Source organism: Mesocricetus auratus, unplaced genomic scaffold (genome assembly GCF_017639785.1).
Source record: "Mesocricetus auratus isolate SY011 unplaced genomic scaffold, BCM_Maur_2.0 Super-Scaffold_100008, whole genome shotgun sequence".
NCBI lineage: Eukaryota > Metazoa > Chordata > Mammalia > Rodentia > Cricetidae > Mesocricetus > Mesocricetus auratus.
The window spans coordinates 42,963,494-42,984,351 of NW_024429192.1; the positions used below are offsets into that span (position 1 = coordinate 42,963,494).

General features: G+C 41.8%; 1 protein-coding gene across 3 annotated transcripts in view; it reads left to right on the forward strand.

Moving 5' to 3' along the window:
- Hhla2 (HERV-H LTR-associating 2) overlaps positions 1-9,581 on the forward strand; it is a 92,769-nt gene extending 83,188 nt beyond the window's left edge. For all 3 annotated transcript variants that reach the window (XM_040750728.1, XM_040750727.1, XM_040750726.1), the window contains 3 exons: positions 5,993-6,112; positions 7,681-7,788; positions 8,804-9,581. In XM_040750728.1, coding sequence (XP_040606662.1) covers positions 5,993-6,112; positions 7,681-7,788; positions 8,804-8,889 — 314 coding nt within the window. In that variant the 3' untranslated portion in view covers positions 8,890-9,581. The remainder of the gene's footprint in view (positions 1-5,992; positions 6,113-7,680; positions 7,789-8,803) is intronic.
- Positions 9,582-20,858: the final 11,277 nt, after the last annotated feature.

Consider the following 20,858-nt stretch of genomic DNA (forward strand, 5'->3'; position numbering starts at 1 on the left):
TTTTGTTTCTGATTTGTTAATTTGGATATTCTCTCTGTGTCTTTTACTTAGTTTGGATAAGTGTTTGTATGTCTTGTTGATTTTCTTAAAGAACCAACCCTTTGTTTCATTGATTCTTTGTATTGTTCACTTTGTTTGTATTTTATTGATTTCAGCCCTCAGTTTGACTATTTCCTGCTGTCTACTCTCCTTGGGTATGTTTGCTTCTTTTTGCTCTAGAGCTTTTCAGGTGTGCTGTTAAATTGCTAGTGGGGAGATCCCTCTAATTTCTTTATGAAGGTACTTAGGGCTATGGACTTTCCTCTTAGCACTGCTTTCATTGTGTCCCATGAGTTTGGATGTTTTTGTGTTCATTTTTGTTGAATTCTAGGAAGCCTATAGTTTCTTTCTTTATTTCTGCCTTGATCTAGTAGACATTCAGTAGAAAGTTGTTCAATTTCCATATATTTGTTGTCCCTGTTGTTATTGAAGTCCAGTTTTAGTCCATGATGGTCTGATAGGATAGAGGAGGATATTTCAATTTTTGTGGGTCTGTTGAGACTTGATTTGTGACTGAGTATGTGGCCTATTTTGGAGAAAGTTCCATGAGGTGCTGAGAAGAAGGTACGTTGTGTTTGGGTGAAATGTTCAGTAGCTATCTGTTAGGTCCATTTGGGCCATAATGTCTCTTAGCTCTGTAAATTTTCTGTTTAGTTTTTGTTTGGATGACCTGTCCATTGGTAAGAATTACATATTGAAGTCTCCTACTATTAATTTACTGCTTTAGTTGTGTGATTTAAGCTCTAGTAGGGTTTCTCTTACAAATGTGGGTATCCTTATGTTTGGGGCATAGATGTTCAGAACTGAAATATCATCTTGGTGAATTTTTCCTTTGATGAGTATACAGTGTCCTTCCCCTCCTCTTTTGACTAATTTGGTTAGAAGTCTATTTTGTTACATATTGGAATGGCTACACCAGCTTGTTTCTTTGGTCTACTGTTTGGAAAAATCGTTTTCCAACCCTTTACTCTGAGGTAATCGCTATATTTGGTGTTGAGACCGGTTTCTTGTATGCAGCAGAAGGATGAATACTATTTTTGCATCCATTTTGTTAGCCTGTGTCTTTTTTTGTGAAATTGAATTAATTTATATTGAGAGATACCAATGACCAATGACTGTTAATTCCTGTTGTGTTGTTGGTGGTGGTGGTGGTGATTAAGTGTATCCACGTGCATGCGAGAACATTCTTCCCTTCTTTTGTTTTTGCTGGTGTGAGACTATTTATTGCCTGTGGTTTTGTAGTTATACTTAACCTCCTTGTGTTGGAGTTGTTCTTCTAGTACCTTCTGTAGGGCTGGATTTATGAATAGGTGATGTTTAAATTTGGCTGGTCATGGGATATCTTGTTTTCTCCAACTATGGTGTTTGAAGTTTTACTGGGTAAAGTAATCTTGGTTGGAATCTGTGTTCCATAAAATCTGCAGCTTATATCTCCAAGCTCCTCTGGCTTTTGGAGTGTCCATTGGGAAGCCATGTATAATTCTCATATTCTGCCTATATATGTTACTTGGACTTTTTCCCCTTATAGCTCAATTGAGACACTTGAGAAAGTGCTCAACATCCCTAGCAATCAGGAAAATGCAAATCAACACAAATTTGAGATACTATTTTACTCCTGTCAGAATGGCTAAAATCAAAAACACCAATGACAGTTTATCTGGAGAGGATATAGAGAAAGGGGAATACTCCTCCACTGCTGGTGGGAGTGCAAACTGGTACAACCACTTTGGAAATCAGTATGGTGTTTCCCCCAGGAAAATGGGAATCAGTCTACCACAAGATCTGGCATATAGCCTTTAGTACTTTTATAAGCATCTCCTACATTAAGTTAGGAAAATTTCCTTCTTTGATTTGTTTTGAAAATATTTTCTGGGCTTTTGTGCTAGGACTCTTCTCCTTCTAGTCTTATTATTCTTAGGCTTGGTCATTTTGTAGTGTCCCAGATTTCCTGGATGTTTTGTGCCAGGAACGTTTTATATTTAACATGTTATTTGACCAATATATCCATTTTTTTCCATGGCATTTTCTATCTCTTGTATTCTGTTGATCATGCTTGTGTCTGTTGTTCCTATTCACATTCCTATGTTTTCCATTTCCAGAATCCCCTCAATTTGTGTTTTCTTTGTTGCTCCTATTTCCCTTTTCAGGTCTTGAACATTTCACTTTCTTCAACTGTTTGCTTTTCTCTTGGCCTTCTTTAAAGGATTTATTTATTTTCTCCAATTGTTTGTTTGTGTTTTTCTGAATTTCCTTAAGGGCTTTATTCATTTCTTCCTTAAGGTCTTCAATCATCTTCATAATGTTGGGTTTAAGGTCTTTTCCTTGTGCTTCTGTTATGTTGTAATATTCAGGGTTTGATGTAGTAGTGTTGGGTCTCAGGTTCATGCAATGAAGGGGGACAGACCACTAAAGTCTATTAAGCCAGAAGCAAGTGTTATTCTAGAAAAAGAATAAAATTACCACAGGGAACAAAAAGCTTACCAGTCAACGAGGACCACAGTCAGAGATCAGGCTTCTGAAACTGTGACCATGGGGACTGGTTTGGGGTCTCTTCTTACAATAAAATCAAGCACCAGGTGTGGGTCATAGAGCTTTTATAACTTTGAGGCCAGGAGTAAAGTCACATTACATGCTAAGTTTTACAACTTTTGATTATAGGGTGTTAATTTTGGATGTTTGCATTTGCTATCCCTTAAAGAATGCAAGACAGAGAGAGTACAGTCATATAGGAAAACAGGTAAAAAAATTAAGAGAATACAATGCAGAGGGCCCCACAGAGGCAATAGTTGGAAGTTAACCTTTGTCATACCTGCCTAGCTGGGAAGCTGGGAGGCAGGAGACAATTGTAAAAAGTTTACCTCTGAATGCAGTGGCTGCAAGGGTGTCTGTTCTTAAGGCAGAGAGTTGTTGTTAAAGGTTAACAGTGGCTGCCAGCCGTGTGTGTGTGTGTGTGTGTGTGTGTGTGTGTATGTGTGTGTGTGTGTGTGTATTCAAACTGTATTTGGGTTTCAAATTTTATATTTCTATATTCCTGGACCCTTCAATAGGATAGTTGGATTCTGGTGATGCCTTGGCTTGTTGTTTCTTGTGTTCTTGTGCTGACTTCTAGACATCTGGATTTGGAGTAATTAAAGGTCTAGGTACTGATTTCTGAGTTTGTCTTGGTTGGATGGGTGTTTTGTTCCTTGGTTTCTGTTTCCTCTCTGGTTTTCTGGTCAGTGTGGCCTGGGCTTCTTCCATCTGTGTAGTCTCTAGTAGAACAGGAGGTCTCTGCCCCAGTTGGAGGCTGGGGAAAGGAAACTAGGAGGGCACAGGACTGGTAGTGGCAATGGGGGGTAGCTGAGACAGTGCAGGGGTGGGGGAGTTTGGTGGACTTCTCCCAGTCTTCTTGTTCTCTGGCAGAACAGGGAGTCTGTCCCTGTTGGAGACTGAGGCACACATAGGAAGGCATGGGGCTGGGCACAGTGTGGGAGGTGTTGAGCCAGTGAGAAAATGTGGACGTTTGGGTGAAGGGAATACCACCTGGACTTCTCCCAGACTGCAACATCTCTAGTAGAGTGGGTCAGTAGCTTTCCTTAACTGTGGAGAGAAATTCCACAGCCTCTTACTCCTGTACCCTTCCTGGATCTAAAGCCAGAACCCAGTGGCTGCTGCTGCCGAGTGCTACTGCCTGCTTGGGATGAAACCTGGCCCCTCCTTGAATGTCATGTGCTTAATCTTTCATTTGTTGTTGCTCTTTAGGAACTGGCTATTTCTTTTCAAAAGTTGCAGGGTGCTGAGTGGGGTCTTGTTTTCCAAGTTCCTACTGTGCTAGCCCATTAACTGACAGTGTTCAACCACTTTTTCTTAGTCCAAAATCCCAGCATCTTCTCCATTCCTTAAAAAAAAAAACAGCATGGTCAATCTGATCACAGCAAGAGCCCATTCCTTGGTATCAATTTCTATCTGTCCTGGTTACTTTTCTATTGTTGTACTAAGATACCACAATGAAGGCAATGTACAGAAGTAGTTTATTGAGGGGCTTAGAGTTTCAGAGGGTAAAACCATGGCCATAATGGGAAACAGCATGGCAGCAGATCAGCATTCATAACACTGAGCAGTAGCTGAGATCTTACATCCTGTTCTATAAGCATGAGGCAATGTGGCAGTTTGAATAAGTATGGCCTCCAGTGATTCTTGTGTTTAAACGCTTAGCCCATAGGGAGTGACACTATTAGAAGGTGTCGTCTATTGGACTAGATGTGGCCTTGCTGAAGGAACTGTGTCGCTATGGGGGCAGGCTTTGAGGTCTTAGAAGCTCAAGCCAGTCCACTCCCAGCTGCCTGCCAATCCAGATGTACAACTCTCAGCTCCTTCTCTAGCAACATGTCTGGCTGAATGCTGCCAAGCTTCCCACCCTGACAATAATGGATTAAATCTGTGGAACTGTAAGCCATCTCCAATTAAAAGTTTTCCTTTATAAGAGTTGCCATGGTTGTGGTGTCTCTTCACAGCAATAAAACCCTAGCTAAGACAGGTAGAGAGAGGTAATTAGGAATGGCATGAACTTTTCAAGTCTCAAAACCTACCCTACACCTCAGGGCCATGATTCCTAGTCCTTCCCAACAGTTCCACTAACTGGGACCAAGGAAACAAATGAGCGATGGGGGCCATTCCCATTCATACTGCCACACATGGTTTTCTATTATTAATTACAATGTTCCATTTGATGCCTTGCTGGGAGATGCCACAGTGTACAAACAAGAAGTCCAAACAGCAGCACTGGGATTCCTAGTGTTTAGATCTGCTCAATGAAAGCTTCGTCGAACTGAATGAACTTAACCAATCTTTTCTAAATTGTCTTTCTGAGTTACTATGTGACTTTGTGGCTGTCTCTTTGCTCTGGCAGGGACTGAGGGTCACAGATAAAATGTGATATAGTTATATGGTGCAGGGTTGTTTTCAGAAGGGGAAACATACACCTGGATACACATTAGAAAGTGAACTTGTTCTCTCTACCTAAACTCTTCTTCCTCACAAGAGACAGATATTCAGAATTAGCAACTAAATGGCGAGATTAATATTTTCCTTGTTAGAATGCAGAGTGTAAGCCGGGTGTTGGTGGCGCACGTCTTTAATCCCAGTACTCGGGAGGCAGAGGCAGGCGGATCTCTGTGAGTTCGAGGCCAGCCTGGTCTACAAGAGCTAGTTCTAGGACAGCCTCCAAAGCCACAGAGAAACCCTGTCTCGAAAAACCAAAAAAAAAAAAAAAAAAAAAAAAAAAAAAAGAATGCAGAGTGTATTAGGCAGTAGCATTATGTTATTATATATATATATGTTCAGAACAATTTCTGTGTGACATGTAAATAAACATAATCATTTTAAAGAACAATGCGGGTACATTGCTTCCACCCTATATCAGCCTTTGTGCTCTAATGCCTCCTACTATTTGGTAGGACATGGATTGTAAGATCAGCTAGGTCTAACTTTAGTAATTCAAACCCCCAAGTTTTTCTTCATATCAACTCATGCTTCCTTTATAACAGGCCATCATATGTGAAGTCCAGGCTCCTCCAGGAATTCTTGAATAGTACAAAAGTACTCTTGCCTGAGGGTCTGAGGAGAACTGCAGGCTAACTCAGGTTCCCATTCTTAATCAGTCCTTTTGCAAAGACATATTAACTTCCTGATGTAATATAAGATCATAGAAAATTGAAATGCAGAGTTGAGTACTTGCTCTTCAAATTTTCAGACATTTTTCTCTCCTAATTTTTACGTTTACCTAGAGCCAAATTGGTTGACATTATAATGACTACAAGTGTCTTGTAACAGAGGCTGAGAGCAGACATATTTATACTGATGGTTTATTTAAAGTATTAACTTTTTAAAAGCTTTTTGAGGGCTCTTTTACTGCATGAAATGTTCTCTGTATGTTTCCTTCAGCTCACAGCATTTGTGACTTTGTTTTGTTTAGCACAGAGTCAAGGAAGAGTTTCACGGCACAAATATTTTATAGTTCCGTCAGTAGCTTTGTTTCTGGTGGTGCTACCAGTATGGTACTGTAAAGTGAGAAGAGACTCCAGTGACTCTGAAGGTAATATGCAGAATTTCGCTTTACTAATGGTAGTTCCACACCCTTGCTATTAATGATGGCGTGAACCAATCACCTCTACTGCTGGTTGCAGATGTAAATATCTTATTTTTTTGCAAGCCATTCTACAATTTATCAGAATCCATTAGCGTTCTTTTGTGTTTTCACCTAACTATTCAGCTTCCTAAAATTTGTTCCAAGCAAGTGGCCAGTGGCACATTAAGGTATATATAAGCACAATTACTGTAGCTTACTGTTAATATTCCCAGGTTTTTTACTGTTCTTATTGCTAATAGGAAAGATAGTTTAATTAATTAAGAGCCACAAGTGGTCATTTACAAAAAATGTCAAAATATTTTTAATGTAATACAAAAGGATGATCTGATCATCTTGGACTGTAACATAGCTAGAAGAAAATTTTTAAAAAGTTATCTTTGCAGTGATTAGATCATGGTTTGCCCACTTTCCCACCTTATGCGGGTAATTCTTTCCTGTCCCCAGGCTCTATTGTCTGTTGCACAGACCTCATTCTACATTTGGTGTTTTCACAAGCTGCTATACTCTTGAGTCATTTTTTAAAATCCTTGACAAATCAAAAAACATTTCCATAAATTCTGTGAAACAATGTTGTATTTCCCAACAATCATTTAAAACAATGCCTTAAGCGGCTGTGACCACCAGTCTTTGGACTTCTCCATTGAAATGTACATCAACTTGGCTGCAAGAAATCTGTAGAAACTGGGAATGAGCTTGTCTCCCTTGAAATTGTGAATCCTGGGAGGTGTTCAGTACTGAATAGGCTCAGGAAGTGGGTCTGTGTGACTGTATGCTATCTCCCTGCCCACTAGTGTCAACAGCAGCACTGTGCTTCCAAAAGCACTTCCTCACTCCATCCTGTCCCCAAGAAATCCCTGAGCTTCTTGGGTGTTCAGATAAATCTCATGTCCTATGCATATGTTTCTTGCAAGTAGAGGATTTTGGTTACTGGGAAACAGTTATTGATGTTGAAGTTTTCAGGGTGATATCATAGGATCATTTGAAACATTTTGACCTTGTGATCATTCAGTCTAATAGTCAGGCTCATCTCCTTGCTTGTTACTCCAGCCACTACATTGACTAGAAAAAGTCAGAGATGGTGCATCTTGAGAAATATAATTTGTTTCCAGATTCATCCTGTGGTTGAATTAAATTCAAATTATGGGAGATGGGGTATCTCATGTTGCTTAACAATGATAGATCCTACCCTGGAATTCTGCCCACATCCAGGTCTATAGAAAAACACACAGAACACACAGAACTTACAAGGTTAGCATAGAATATAATGCATTCACACTCCCACCCCCTCAAACCCCAGCTATCCACATCTGAAACAGAATCAAACTTAAACTTGAGGTGGCAAGGAGAGAGAAGAGTTCCCCAATCCTGGAATGGAGAGTCACAACAAATCACTCTCTTATGGAAGAGTGACCTTCAATGAAAAGACACAGCCAAGTAAGAAAAGTATGCAGGGGAGGAACTGGGAGGATGAACACCTACTTAGCTCTCTCTTCTCTGATCTCCAACAAAACCAGGGACCAGAAGATCCACATATTCTGCCAATGGAGACCAATGCATCCCAGATCCCACACCAGAGAAAGAAGTGCATTGTGGTTCTGATGATGTAATGGAGTACAATTCAGGTCAGGGTATACTCCTCTTGATTATAAAAAAGAAATTTCCTATGCTGTTGTGTGATATTTGATTGCACTGTGACATCCTGAGACTGTTAATGAAGTTAACTTTGAATGGTACATGGAGCCAGAGACTAGTTGACCACAATTAGCCATAGAGAAACCAGGAATTTGGATAGAGAAGGCGAAAAGGAAGAAAAGGGCAGGGCTAGAGTTTGGTGCTTTAATTTGCTTTGGGGATGAGTGGGCCAAAAATCAAGGTCAGATGGTTGCTTCTCAGCTTTTCTGACCTAGCAGGTTTTCATCCCCACACTTGACTTCTGAGTCTTTGTTGGCAAATAGAATGATAGACTTGGTTTAAACCTACATATAAAGGTTGCGGCAATGGTTAGAATGTCAATAGATTAAAAAATATACATCAGTAGATTCACATGCAGCCACTAAGCTGACAAAAATCATCACCATATTTCTGCAGTTAGATGTAATGAAAAAAAACATTTGGAGCTCTTATACTAAATGTCATAAAAACTAACCTGTCTCCAGGCTCCTGCTTGTTGTTTAATATGCTGTGGCTCATATGCTTTGGTTTTTAATTCAGTTTTCTATTGCTTAAAATGCCCCTCCTCTAGGCTATGTTTAGATGGTCCAGAGTTTTCAGCAAGGATAAGAAAGAAGGGCTTCCCTGACAAATGGAATTCTATCACTGTCCCCTGACTCACACACTCAGCCCTTCCTTGACCAGGACATTTCCTTTGTTAGTGTTTGCTGGAAACCTGGCCCACATTGGTAATGAGCCAATAATTGTTGATTGGCTGACTTGTATTTGTTCTCCCCTTTGGAGCACTGGAATCAATCATAGAAATGTATTGCTACACTGGATGTCATATTTCTACAGTGAATACATTTTTAATATTGTTTGTTGGAATAAGATGTAAAAGAAAGGAACCAAGGTGACTCCCATGATTATGAAGAGATGGGAATGTGAATTCTGATGATGAGAATTTTATTTTGGTCTCTCTTCTAGAAATGTGCCGTGTCTCTGTTGATGAAAGTGTTAATAATGGCAATAACTCCAATGGAAATGATGTAAGGCATATCATTTCTTCATAGACCCATTCTCAATGGAAAGATAAAGCAAAAGAAGGAAAAACAGGAGGAAGACACAGATGTGGAACTGAAGCCTAAAAGCAATCCCAGCATTCATGTGGTAGACACAACCTGAGTTGTCTAGCAAGATGTTGTCTCAAAAACAATACAAAACCATCTCTACCACAAACAAATAAGGAAGTGAATTTTTTTACTAGCTTTGATATCATTATACAAGTCTTAGGGCTGGGGAGAGGCAAGAGGAATTGCAGGATAATATGGTGGGAAGAAATACAAGTAGGCTTTTCTCAATGAATGAGATCTTCCTATTTAAATAGCTCTTCTTGGTCTCCTGTTCTTATTTGCAAACATATCCAGTGGCACTGTGCATCTAGACACTCATCAGAGTATGCTCAGTGTAGTTGTTCTTCTGATAGATGTGGGGTTGAGCTAAAATGAGAAGGAACAGACTTGTATAAAAATGGATGCAAGTAGACCACAGTTTTCACTCAGATCCAGATGTCTGGCTGTCTATCCATACTTTCCAGATATTTCTAGGTCCCCAGGTGACTAACACTTCAGGCACAATGCATAGTTTGATTCATTTTGCTGCATCAGTTTTTACAGTTTTACATCATCCCCTAATCTGAATATAAATAAGGGGTAGAAACTTCAAAACTCAGGAGCATCTAAAAGATTAAAATTGACTGACATGACTTAGGCTGTATCTCTATTCATTTTATAATGTCTCATGGATCTATGATCACAGATATAAGTGATGGCTTGAACCTCATCATACTCACTTTTCCTACAAAATCCACTAAGATAAAAGTGGTCATTTTGACCTGGACAACAGAAACTGATTCATTTTCTTGTTTCTAGTCTCCTTCAAAAAAGACGAAATCCTCTACTTGCCTTACTCCATTTATCTGAAGATTTACTTGATTGACAACATCCCACATTCTATCACTGTCATTCCAGGTGATGGTTTGTCAGATTTGACAATTCCACTGTTGTGAAGACAGTAATTTATTTCCCATGCATGGATTTGAATGTGGCCCTAAACCTCATGTATTAGAAACATTGTGTTGGAAGGGCTAGGGCCTAAGAAGTAATTGTGTTGAGGACTTTACCAACATTTTGGAAGTAGGTTAAATACTGGAAAACTGGTTTGTCCTGAAAGTATACTATCTTTCTCTTGACCTCTCTTGATCTTCAAACTTTTGCCAAGGGATGTTATGCCCAAAAGACTCAAACCAGATGATAACACCTTAATACTGGACTTCCAAGCTTGCAGACTGTCACGTCTGCAGCGTGGCCTGTGTCCGAGAACGTGCGGAGGGTGTCGGGGATTGACAACACAGAGACTCGTTCAATGATATAAAGAGAACTTTAAACAGGCTCCAAAAAGGTTCAAGAAAAACTTCCTAAGAAAAGCTCCCACCAGAGAAACTTCTGCTCTCTCCTCTCCCCTGGCTGGTTCTGCTCTGACCCCAGAGGTGGATGTGTGTGGGTTTTTGAAGGTGCGGTTAGTCTTTGGACATGGTCGAGGTCAGGGCGGTTTCCGTGGGAAGGCCTTTCCCAGGAACTTATTGTATCGTTTTTAGTAAACATGTTTTTACTAAACATTGTCTTACAGCTGCCTACTCCCAGGCAGAAGGGGAAGTGGGTCTCTGCTCAAGGTCTGGTGTTCCCACAATTCACCCCTTTTTATTTTCAAATGAGGCACTCCTGGCTTAGGTCAAGTAGGGTCACCCTCCCTTTCCCGTCTTTGGGGGACCTTGAACCCCTGTTTTAGGTGGGAGGGGTCTTCCCCACAGGTTGCCCGTCATCGGAGATACCCCAACCTTAAATCATCCGTAACCAACCTTCATGGCTATCGGGATTGCCATGGGCTAAGCTAAGCAATACTTGGTTACGGATCTCTTGTCTCTGGAACAAGGCACGTTTGAGCTCGGCATAAAGCCAGAATGCCTACCGCCACTGCCACCATTTCCAGGACCCCCATTGACATAGCGCCTCTCCATCACCATACCCATCACCAGATCTGGGCCATAACATTCTACCAGCCTTCGTCTGTTACAAGGGTAACCTGCATGTGATTTACATTTACAATTTGATAAAGTTTACAATCGTTCCAAGATCTGCTCAGGAAAGCATTTAGAAAGTGCACTTGCACAGATACATTAGGTACAATCATTGATGTTACACATGTAGCATTACGAAAAATATGAACAATAGTTGTCGCATTAGGACAAGTTGCATTTCTCCAGAAAAATACACTGGCCTAGTCGTGATTCCAGAAACAGGAACCATCAAGTCTGATATTTCAAGTGACCATGTCCTGTTCAAATACTGAAAAGAGGCTTTTGCCACTCATAGTCCATATCAATGTCCAAATATTTTAAATGGGTCCTTTTTTCCCCTAAAGGGAAAACTGGCAAAATGAATTCTGTTGTTTCAAGGTGTGTCAAGGGCAGACAGTTAGTCTTTCCAGTTCTCTGTTGGCTTCGGGATGAAAACTCACGGGTCCGGAAGGTTAATGCAGCAGGTCTGTTGAGAAACTGGAAATCTCGAACCGACTGTTTTCTTTCTTTCTTGGGCTCTAGATTTGATGACATCAAGGGTCAGGAACACTGATTTAGGAGATCTCACTCAAACTGGCTTAGGTAGGCTCCCATGGTCTCGGGTCCAGTTTTTCTCTGCTCCATGCATCTCACTAATTGGTCTGACAGCTGCCGAAGCTTTCTTTATTCTTTTCCTACAAGAAAACACAAACATGCCCTCGACCCCAAATTAGGGTCTTCTCCGCTGTCTAGTGTATGGATGTCTCCATTTGACCTGAGCAATGGTTGCTCAAGTTCCATCATGCCAGAATCTGTCTGAAGCTCACTGGCATTCACATTATAAAATTTTTAAATGAGGAGTGTATTATTTGATGAGTCATGTGGGGACTGGGGACATTATTCCCCCTTTTTTATTTTCTAAAAAATAAAGTTTTTTTTTGAACTGTTGAAGCTGGACCATAACAGTAGAAGGATTTGTCTACCCTCCTTGGTTGACTATCTAGGTAAATTGGGATTACTACTTAGATTATTTGTAGATGCCCATTAAAAAGGACATATCCATTAAATATTTCCCAAAAACTTCTGAAAATCACTCAAAGATTGTAAACTATACTGTGTTCAAATAAGTTTTTAAAATTATTTGAAGTCTGTGAGCAGTCTTTCCCAATCTAACCTGTAGAGCTCTCACTAGCTGACAAGGCCTCATTTGCATCTTAAATTTTTCTGTTAAAACATTAAAAGACTGGCTGGATGTTCCTTTTGGCTATATATAAAGCAATCTAGGTAGCTTCTGAACTATTTTTGAAGGGATTTAAGTATCCTTTTAATCATATAAGCAGTTCACACTCACGCATTAACAATCACATTTCATACATACCGGTGTGGCCACACCATACATTCAGAACATACATGCATCTTTCAGTCATCCTTTTTCCCTAGGTCATGATTAGTCTGTTGCAATGAAGCTCCCTTAATTGAAATCTATGTAAAAGAACAACTCCAGCCAATCCTTGAACTAAAAGGGTTAAAAGTCCTGTATGTTCTTTATCATTCCTCCATTTGAGCTATAGTCATGGGGTACAGCCGTACCCACTCCTTGTAACTCTGTAGATGCAAGGTGGAGAGGCCAGGATTTTGGCCAAAAGTTTTTAGAGATGACTCACAAAATAGAACTTAAATGTAAACAAAAATTTTCATTCCATATACCTTTGTCCTTTTCTTTTTCTTTACTTAATACCAGTACCTCTTTATTAACTGTTACCAATTTTCAATTTACTCACTTTTAATCCATCCTCCAACTGAGGGTGATCTCTCAGGTTCCCCTTTCTTTCCTGACCTTGGTGTCAGGCGAAGGCCTGGAGATTTAATCCGGTACCCCTAGCTTGGTACCCCTTTTTAACACATCCGCATAGCCTTACTGGCCAGCCTTTTAGATCTCTCAGTTTCCCTCAAAAATGACCAAAACCCTTCCTATCCCCTGGGGCCCTGGTCTCCAAAGGGAGGGATGCCACAGGGCAAACCTCTCCCTGTTCTAGTTTACCTAGTTCCCTCCCCGGGCTCCAGCCCCTCCCTTGCGTCATCTGGGGGCCCCTGCTTTTGGACTTGGGTGCCTGGGTGGTGAGGACCACTCCCATTTCTTGCATGAGGTCCCGTCCCCAGAGGTTAATAGGGAGGCCAGGCAAAACATATGGCTGGAAAAGCCCTGTGTGGCCTTCAGAGTCTTGCCACTTTAAGATTCTGAGGCTTTTTTGGGGCACAGCCTGTCCTATTCCCTGGAGGGTCACTGTCCCTTCCTCTTTCGGCCAGGCGGGGGGCCAGAATTTATCTGAGAGGACAGAGAAATCTGCCCCAGAATCTAAGATGCCCCTAAAGGACTTGCCTTCTATCTTTAATGTAAGCTGGGGCGGTTCTCCATAGTGGCTACCCAAAATGCTGCCGGGCCGGTACTTCCAAAACCTTGGTTGCCCCTTTTCTCTTTAATTTTTCTAGCCTCACAAGGAGCTGTAGGGAGAAGGAGTATCTGAGCAATCCGTTCTCCTGCAGGGATGGCAACAACCCCACTGCCCACTGATGTCATTATTTTAATCTCCCCCTCACTATCCTGGTCTATAACACCGGGGTGTACCTGGATGCCTCGAAGAATAGTACTGGACCGTCCCAAAAGTAGTCCGACCGTGCCTGGGGGCAATGGCCCATGCACCCCAGTAGGGAGGGCCTGGATACCCATTTCCGGTGTTAGGATTGCCCGGGCAGAGGGAGCGAGGTCCAATCCTGCACTCCCTGAGGTGGCTCTAAGGAGGTCTGAGATATGAAGGGGTTGCTCTGGGGAGAAAATGAGTCCTGCCACTGCCCAGAGCAGGGGTCATTGCCCCGTACACATTGGTTTTGGGGCCCTGGGGTGGGGCCCTCCTCCCGTTTCCCTGATTATTATTAGCAGGAAGGAAATTTCCCTCCTGGTCAGTTTTAGAGTAGCAGTTATTGGCCCAATGATATCCCCTTCGACAACGGGGGCATAAACCAGGTCTCTTGAGACCCGCAGTACTATTTTGAGGGCACTCTCTACGGAAGTGTCCCTCCCTACCGCAGCTAAAACATGTTTTTCTCCCTCCCAGAGTAGGTCTTTCTTTCCCCACTTGGGGCCGAATAGCAGCAGCTAACACTTGGCCCTGGATGAAGTTCCCATCAATGTCCCTACAGATCCGGATATAGTCATTTAGACTTTTATTGCGATAGGGGCGAAGGGCTTCCTTACAATACTTATTTGCGTCTTCAAATGCCATCTGCTTGATGACTGGCATCACAGGCCCAATGCCCCCAAATATTCTTTCTGCTACCTGACTGAGACGGTCTACGAAGTCTTGAAAAGGTTCGGAAGGTCCTTGAAGGATTTTGGACAGATGATCCCCTCCTTCCTTGGAAGGCAATGCTTTCCAAGCCCCTTGGGCCGCTGCTGCCACTTGGGCATAGACTGCAATGTCATATTGCATTTGTTGCTGAATGGTGGCGTATTGACCACTCCCGGTAAGCATCTCCACATTTCTCTGGGGCTGTCCGGCCTGTGCATTCCTTTGGGCTGTCTGGCTGCATCTTTCCTGAAACTCACCTCTCCAAATCAAATAATCTCCCCCCGACAGAGCTGCTCTGCAAAGCTGCTGCCAATAGCCAGGTGTCAAATTAAGAGACGCAAAAGATTCCATTAAGGAAAGTGTAAAGGGAGCCTGTGCTCCATAATTTAAAGTTGCCTCTTTAAGTTGTTTTATATCCTTAAATTTTAAAGGGTTATGACGCCTAATGACCTGTCCAGAATTGTTCGGATCTGGAACTTCCATTACTGGGGCCACCACCGGGCAGCATTGGACCCCTCCTCTGGGTCTTCCCTCCAGGTCTGAGAAGGACTGGGTTATCTCATAGGAGGAGTCCCTTTTTCAGAGTATGGGGAAGGGTTTCTCTCCCTGTCCTGTCTTTCCTTAATTAGAATCTTTTTAGTTCTTTTTTAAGAGCCGCGATCTCAGCAAGTAACCGTTCCTTTTCAGACTGTGACGAGTCTGAGTCTGAGCTACTTCCATTTTCTAGGTCTGATAGAGAAGGATATAACCGATTCTGACCGGAGTCCTTCTTTTTGGGTCGCGCCCGGAGATGTCTACCCATTTTTTGTTGTTACTAAGAGACTCCTCCTCATCCTCACTAACAATGGAGCCTCTAGTTTCAGTCACGGTCTCTTCCTCACTCTCTTCCCCTGAACTCAAGGAGGCTTGAGTCTCAGTCTCTTGTAACTCTAAAAAAGCCTCTTTTGTGTCCTGAACTACCTGGTGGTGACGAACCTTATCTGTCAAAAGTGCTCCCCTCACTAATCTCCATAAGGAGAATGTCGTAGGGGGCAAGGACTCAGATCCCTCTTTTCGTAAAAGTCTATGAAGATCACGGCGAACCTCCTCCCAATCTGGAATATTTAAGCTTCCCCCAGTAATGAACCATGGACTGGCTCGTTCGATGGATTTTAGAAAGCCTTCTAGGGTTTTAGACTTGACTGCAGTCCCATGTTCTTTAAGTAAATTTTTAGTTGATACTGTAATGATTCTAGCTTCCCAGAACTATTCCCCATAGTTTCTTAACCCCGTCCACTTACCTCGCTTTCACGATCTCGGTGGGACCTCCAATTGTCACGTCTGCAGCGTGGCCTGTGTCCGAGAACGTGCGGAGGGTGTCGGGGATTGACAACACAGAGACTCGTTCAATGATATAAAGAGAACTTTAAACAGGCTCCAAAAAGGTTCAAGAAAAACTTCCTAAGAAAAGCTCCCACCAGAGAAACTTCTGCTCTCTCCTCTCCCCTGGCTGGTTCTGCTCTGACCCCAGAGGTGGATGTGTGTGGGTTTTTGAAGGTGCGGTTAGTCTTTGGACAAGGTCGAGGTCAGGGCGGTTTCCGTGGGAAGGCCTTTCCCAGGAACTTATTGTATCGTTTTTAGTAAACATGTTTTTACTAAACATTGTCTTACAGCTGCCTACTCCCAGGCAGAAGGGGAAGTGGCCAGGAACTTATTGTATCGTTTTTAGTAAACATGTTTTTACTAAACATTGTCTTACAGCTGCCTACTCCCAGGCAGAAGGGGAAGTGGGTCTCTGCTCAAGATCTGGTGTTCCCACAGCAGACTTATAATAATTAAACCTATTTTCATTATAAATTACTCACTGTACAGCAACACCAACCAAAGACCTCCAGAACTGCATTGACTCTTCAAGATGTAAACATCAATCCCTTCAATAAGATGATGGGTACTTGTAGGCAAAGGATTCCAACTTCGGAAATAATTGTCTTACTAATGAACACCACTGTTGCAGCTAGGCTAGGGAGTTACTGAACATTTCCACCAAGAACTCAGTAGAACTGTGTGATTAGAGGTTGCTTCAAGATCTGATGAAAGCAGATGGGAGCATGACTATCTTTAGTGGGACTGTAAGGAGCCATGCATGGCCTGCAAACAAGACAACCAATGTGATACAGAATTATTCTCTAGTCTTAGATGATGGCTGATGAGCATAACTGATTATAATTAGGGCAATGAGTTACAAGATCCCTAAGAGTAAAGATGTCAGCATCTCCAAGACTACTTAGGAAAGAGATTGTATCATCACCAGAGCTGGCCCGTGTGGTGGAAGTTAAAATTGGAACACAGGCTGACATAGCTTCTGACAGATAGCTATGAGGACAATTTGAGGAAGGCTTCTAGCTCAGCTGGCATACTGTTCATCTGTCTTCAAAAGGACAAAGAGTCCCATGTGTGTAAATGTTCTGCAGGGAGAGAAAGCAGAGCCTGGTTGGCTTGATGATCTGTTGTCTTTAATAATCAACTTAGAGAAAACAGACTGATGTTAGTACTTGAAAGTTTGTCAATATGATATAACTGGGCTTTTTTCCCTTAGGTAATCAAGTTTTTGAGACTATGGTTGGTGTGATTGCCACCTATCTAATGTTTTCTATCAACTGATCTTGGTATCATATTTGTATACTTTGTATATAGTTTTGGTAACTTTTTGTATAATACTCTGCAAGATGTTCATAAATACTAATGTGTTAAGGATTCTATCTGAAGAGTGGTGTGATTTTCACCTATCAAATCTTTTCTATCAGTTGACCTTGTATTATATTAGTATACTTTGTACATAGTTTTGGCAACCTTTTGTATAATGCTGTGCAAGATATTCACAAATAGTAATGTGTTAAGGATTGCAATGTAAAGAAAAACTCCACTGAGATAATATTATGCTTGAATCAATTATAATACCTCTGATACCTAGTGAGGCATTAGTTATGACTAGCATATGAAAAGCACGGGTTGACAAAGAAAGAGTCAGGAACCTCCCTAGTCAAGGCCAACTAAGATTCACTGCCAATCTGGATGTAGTGGAACTTTGTTATCCAAGAGTAACCTATGGATCAGCATTATATTAAAACACATCCCTGGGCAGACTTAAAATGCTAATTAGAAATGGCAAGTTGAACATATAACAGATCCAGCTACTTTTCTATGCATGCCAAACTAATAAAATATTCAGAGCCCTGGCTGGAGAGATGGTTTGGTGATTAAGAGCACTCACTGCTCTTGTGGAAGACCCAGGTTTTATTCTCAGCACTCACATGGTAGGTCACAACCATCTAAAACTCCAGTTCCGGAGGATTTGACATCCTCTTCTGACTTCCATGGGCACAAGGCATGCACATGGTGCATACCCATATATGCAGACAAAATATCCAGATACATAAAACAAAACAAAGCAAAATACATCTCAGAATATAAGGCACATAGCAAGCAAAGCTGCTGAACTTCTTCCATGTTACTGCCCTTAGTATTCTCTTGGAAGCATATTCTCAATAAACTAACTCTACACCTCTGTTCTCCTGTTCAATCTTTTGTGGATATAAGGGACTGAAACCCCTATAGTGATGATGTCCTCCAAGCCTGACATTAACCAGTATTGTCAGTTGGTGAGCTAGCCAGGAGGGAAGATTTGTGTTCCAATCTCTTAAACTTCCAACTCATTTTGGAGTGAGTGATAGGAGCTGCTTCAAACTGTGGGCCGGGGGAGGGGAACATTCAAGGACTATTAGGGTACAAGCTGCTTGAAAACTACCCAGACAGGATTATCTGGTCCTGTGCCAAAGTTAGAAGTTGGTTCTCCCCAAGGTACCCTACAGAACAACACAGTGTCCCGCTCCTGTAATCACCTCCCCGATAAACACTAATAATGGCAAAGGAGCCTTGAATATTTCCCTCATCTCTCTCCCCTACTGTGTCTCCTCCTCTTCCATCTTTTCCTTCCTTCACTTTCACCTCCCTTTACCATTAGGAGACCATTAGTAGAATGGGGATGGGGCTGTCTGGGTGCTCATGGGTAGTCAGAATATGAGGATTCAACTCAAGTCCCCCCCGCCCCCAGATGAATGATTCTAAGAAGCCAGGCATTTGGGAATCTGACCTACTGACCCAGATGTGATAAATGTGCCATGAATGTGATGAAGCAGCCCTAGGTCTGGGGATACCCATCCTAGACTGGATCTACTGAATACTGATGCTTCCCTGGGCTCCCCTGAGCTGCTGGAGCCTCCCATGCCTCTACCTATTTTCATCCTCTTCTGCACTCCTTGCTGAATTTGCTCCTTGTATCCTTACTGTCTCTCTGTGTCACCACACTTTACCAACTCTCAGTGTGTGTTCCTGCTCGCTTACTGTATGCAGTTCTGGCAGGGAAAGTATGGATTTAGTCTTCCAGGCGGTAAAACACTTCCTGAAATATGAAGTCCATGAAAAAGACTGCCCATTTCAAACATGAACGGCAACATGGAAAAATATACCAGAGCTGTTTGTAGGGACAAGCCTCTTCTTTGATGGGCCTAGCCACTTGAACCTTTTCAGAGCATTAGAAGAGGGATACTTTGCTCCACCCAAGCAAGAAAGCATTAACCTGGGAGATCCCTATAGCAAAGGGCTTGCATCCCAGTCTTGTGAAAGTTACTTCAGAAAATGGTCCCTGGGCAGATGACACCAAGCTTTGAAGCTCCATCATTTCAAATTCTTCACAGGCATTGAAGGTGTGTTTTATTTTATATAATTAAATCATTTCTCCCTTTCCTGTTTCTGTTTCCGAATCCTCATATATCCCTTCTTTTCTCTCTTTCAAACCCATGACCTCTTTTTCATTGTTTTTTGTTATAGATGTATAGATATATGCATTTATATTCTTAAATACAACCCACTCTGTATAATATTACTTGTATGTGTGTTTTCAGGGCTGACCATTTGGTATTAGATAACCAATCTGTGTTCTGTGTTCTCTTTCCTGGAGAAGATTATTTCTCTCACTTTCCGCATTGTTTTCTTTGTGTAGGGTTGAGGCCTCCTCGTCTTTCCCACACCCACTTCTTTTTTTTTTTTTTTTTTTTTTTGGTTTTTGAGACAGGGTTTCTCTGTATTGTTTTGGAGGCTGTTGGTCCAGCTTGGCCTCGAACTCACAGAGATCCGCCTGCCTCTGCCTCCTGAGTGCTGGGATTAAAGGCATGCACCACCAATGCCCGGCTTCCCACACCCACTTCTATTAGACATGTCTATTGGTGCCATCTCGGTTCTGCTCATGTGTAGACGTTGGAGAGACTTTGTAGGTGTCATTATTAGGAGTCACACTCTCATGACAAACTCCCAGTTCTCTGATTCTCTGCTCTTAGTTTTGATCATTCAGTCAGCCTTTGTAGACACAACTTTACAGGAATCCTCTTTCACAAGGGAAGGAGCTTGACTTGGCTCTGACTGCTTGTACCTCCAAGGGGAAAGATGATCTGGATGGAAGAAGAAGACATCCAAAAGCCTTGTCGACCATCTTCCCAATGCACAGACACACCCAGATGAGGATCCCACACCTGGGATTACAGGACCCTTGGAGATGCCATAGATCACTTGCATAGACTCCTCACAGGGATGAAAATTACAATAAGAAATCTGTTAACTGTGGTAAGATCAGAGAGGCCACTTAAGGAAGGGGGTGTTTCTCAACAGTCTAATTAAGCTCTTTACAGCATTGAGACTGCCCAAGCTGCTCTGCCCTCTGCCTTTTAACTCGTAAACAGGGAAAGATATTAACCTAAATCTACTTAACAAGCTTCACCTCTCAATCCCTTTGCTTTCATTGGGTCATTTCCTACACCTCAATGATGTGCAGACTTTCTACTCTATTTAACTCATCACACTTGCTGCTTTAATGTAATTCTATCATATATGTTCATAATTGCTTCCACATAATTGTTTTTAGGTATGATTTTTTGCCTGGGCCAAAAACTCAATCTACCTCCAAAATTGCTGAAACTGGGTTGTAAAATCTGTACCAGTTAAATCTTCCTTTTCAAGTTTTAACTTACTTTATGATAAAATTACTATTCTTTGCATGCCTAATTTGAGATATACATAGGTGCGTGTAAAGGTAAGTGTCTTATGGCTGACTTTTGTTATATTTATTTACTTTTTTTGTGGGGCAGGCATGCACATGATACATGTGTGGAAGCTACAGAACAGATTTCTGGAGTGAGTTCATTCTCTCCTTCTGTCAAGTGAGTCCTGGGAATTGAACTCAAGTTTTCAGGGTTGGCAGCAAGCACTCTTACCTGCTGAGTCATATTCCACACTCCATGATGTTTTAAAACTTGCCATTATGGCGTCATGAAATAGAAGCTATTATTATCTGCCTGCATGTGCTTTCTTCCCTCACCTGCTTGATACTGTCTTTTTTGTTTTTGAAAAAGCAGAGCCAGATTTTTTTCCCTAAGATCTTATCTTGACCAATTTTAGATTCAAAGAAAAGGGTCATTTAAGAAAAAAAATCATTGCTGCCTTCTCTGTGTGATTTGAGTCTTGCAAATGATATTAAATGGACTTGATCCTA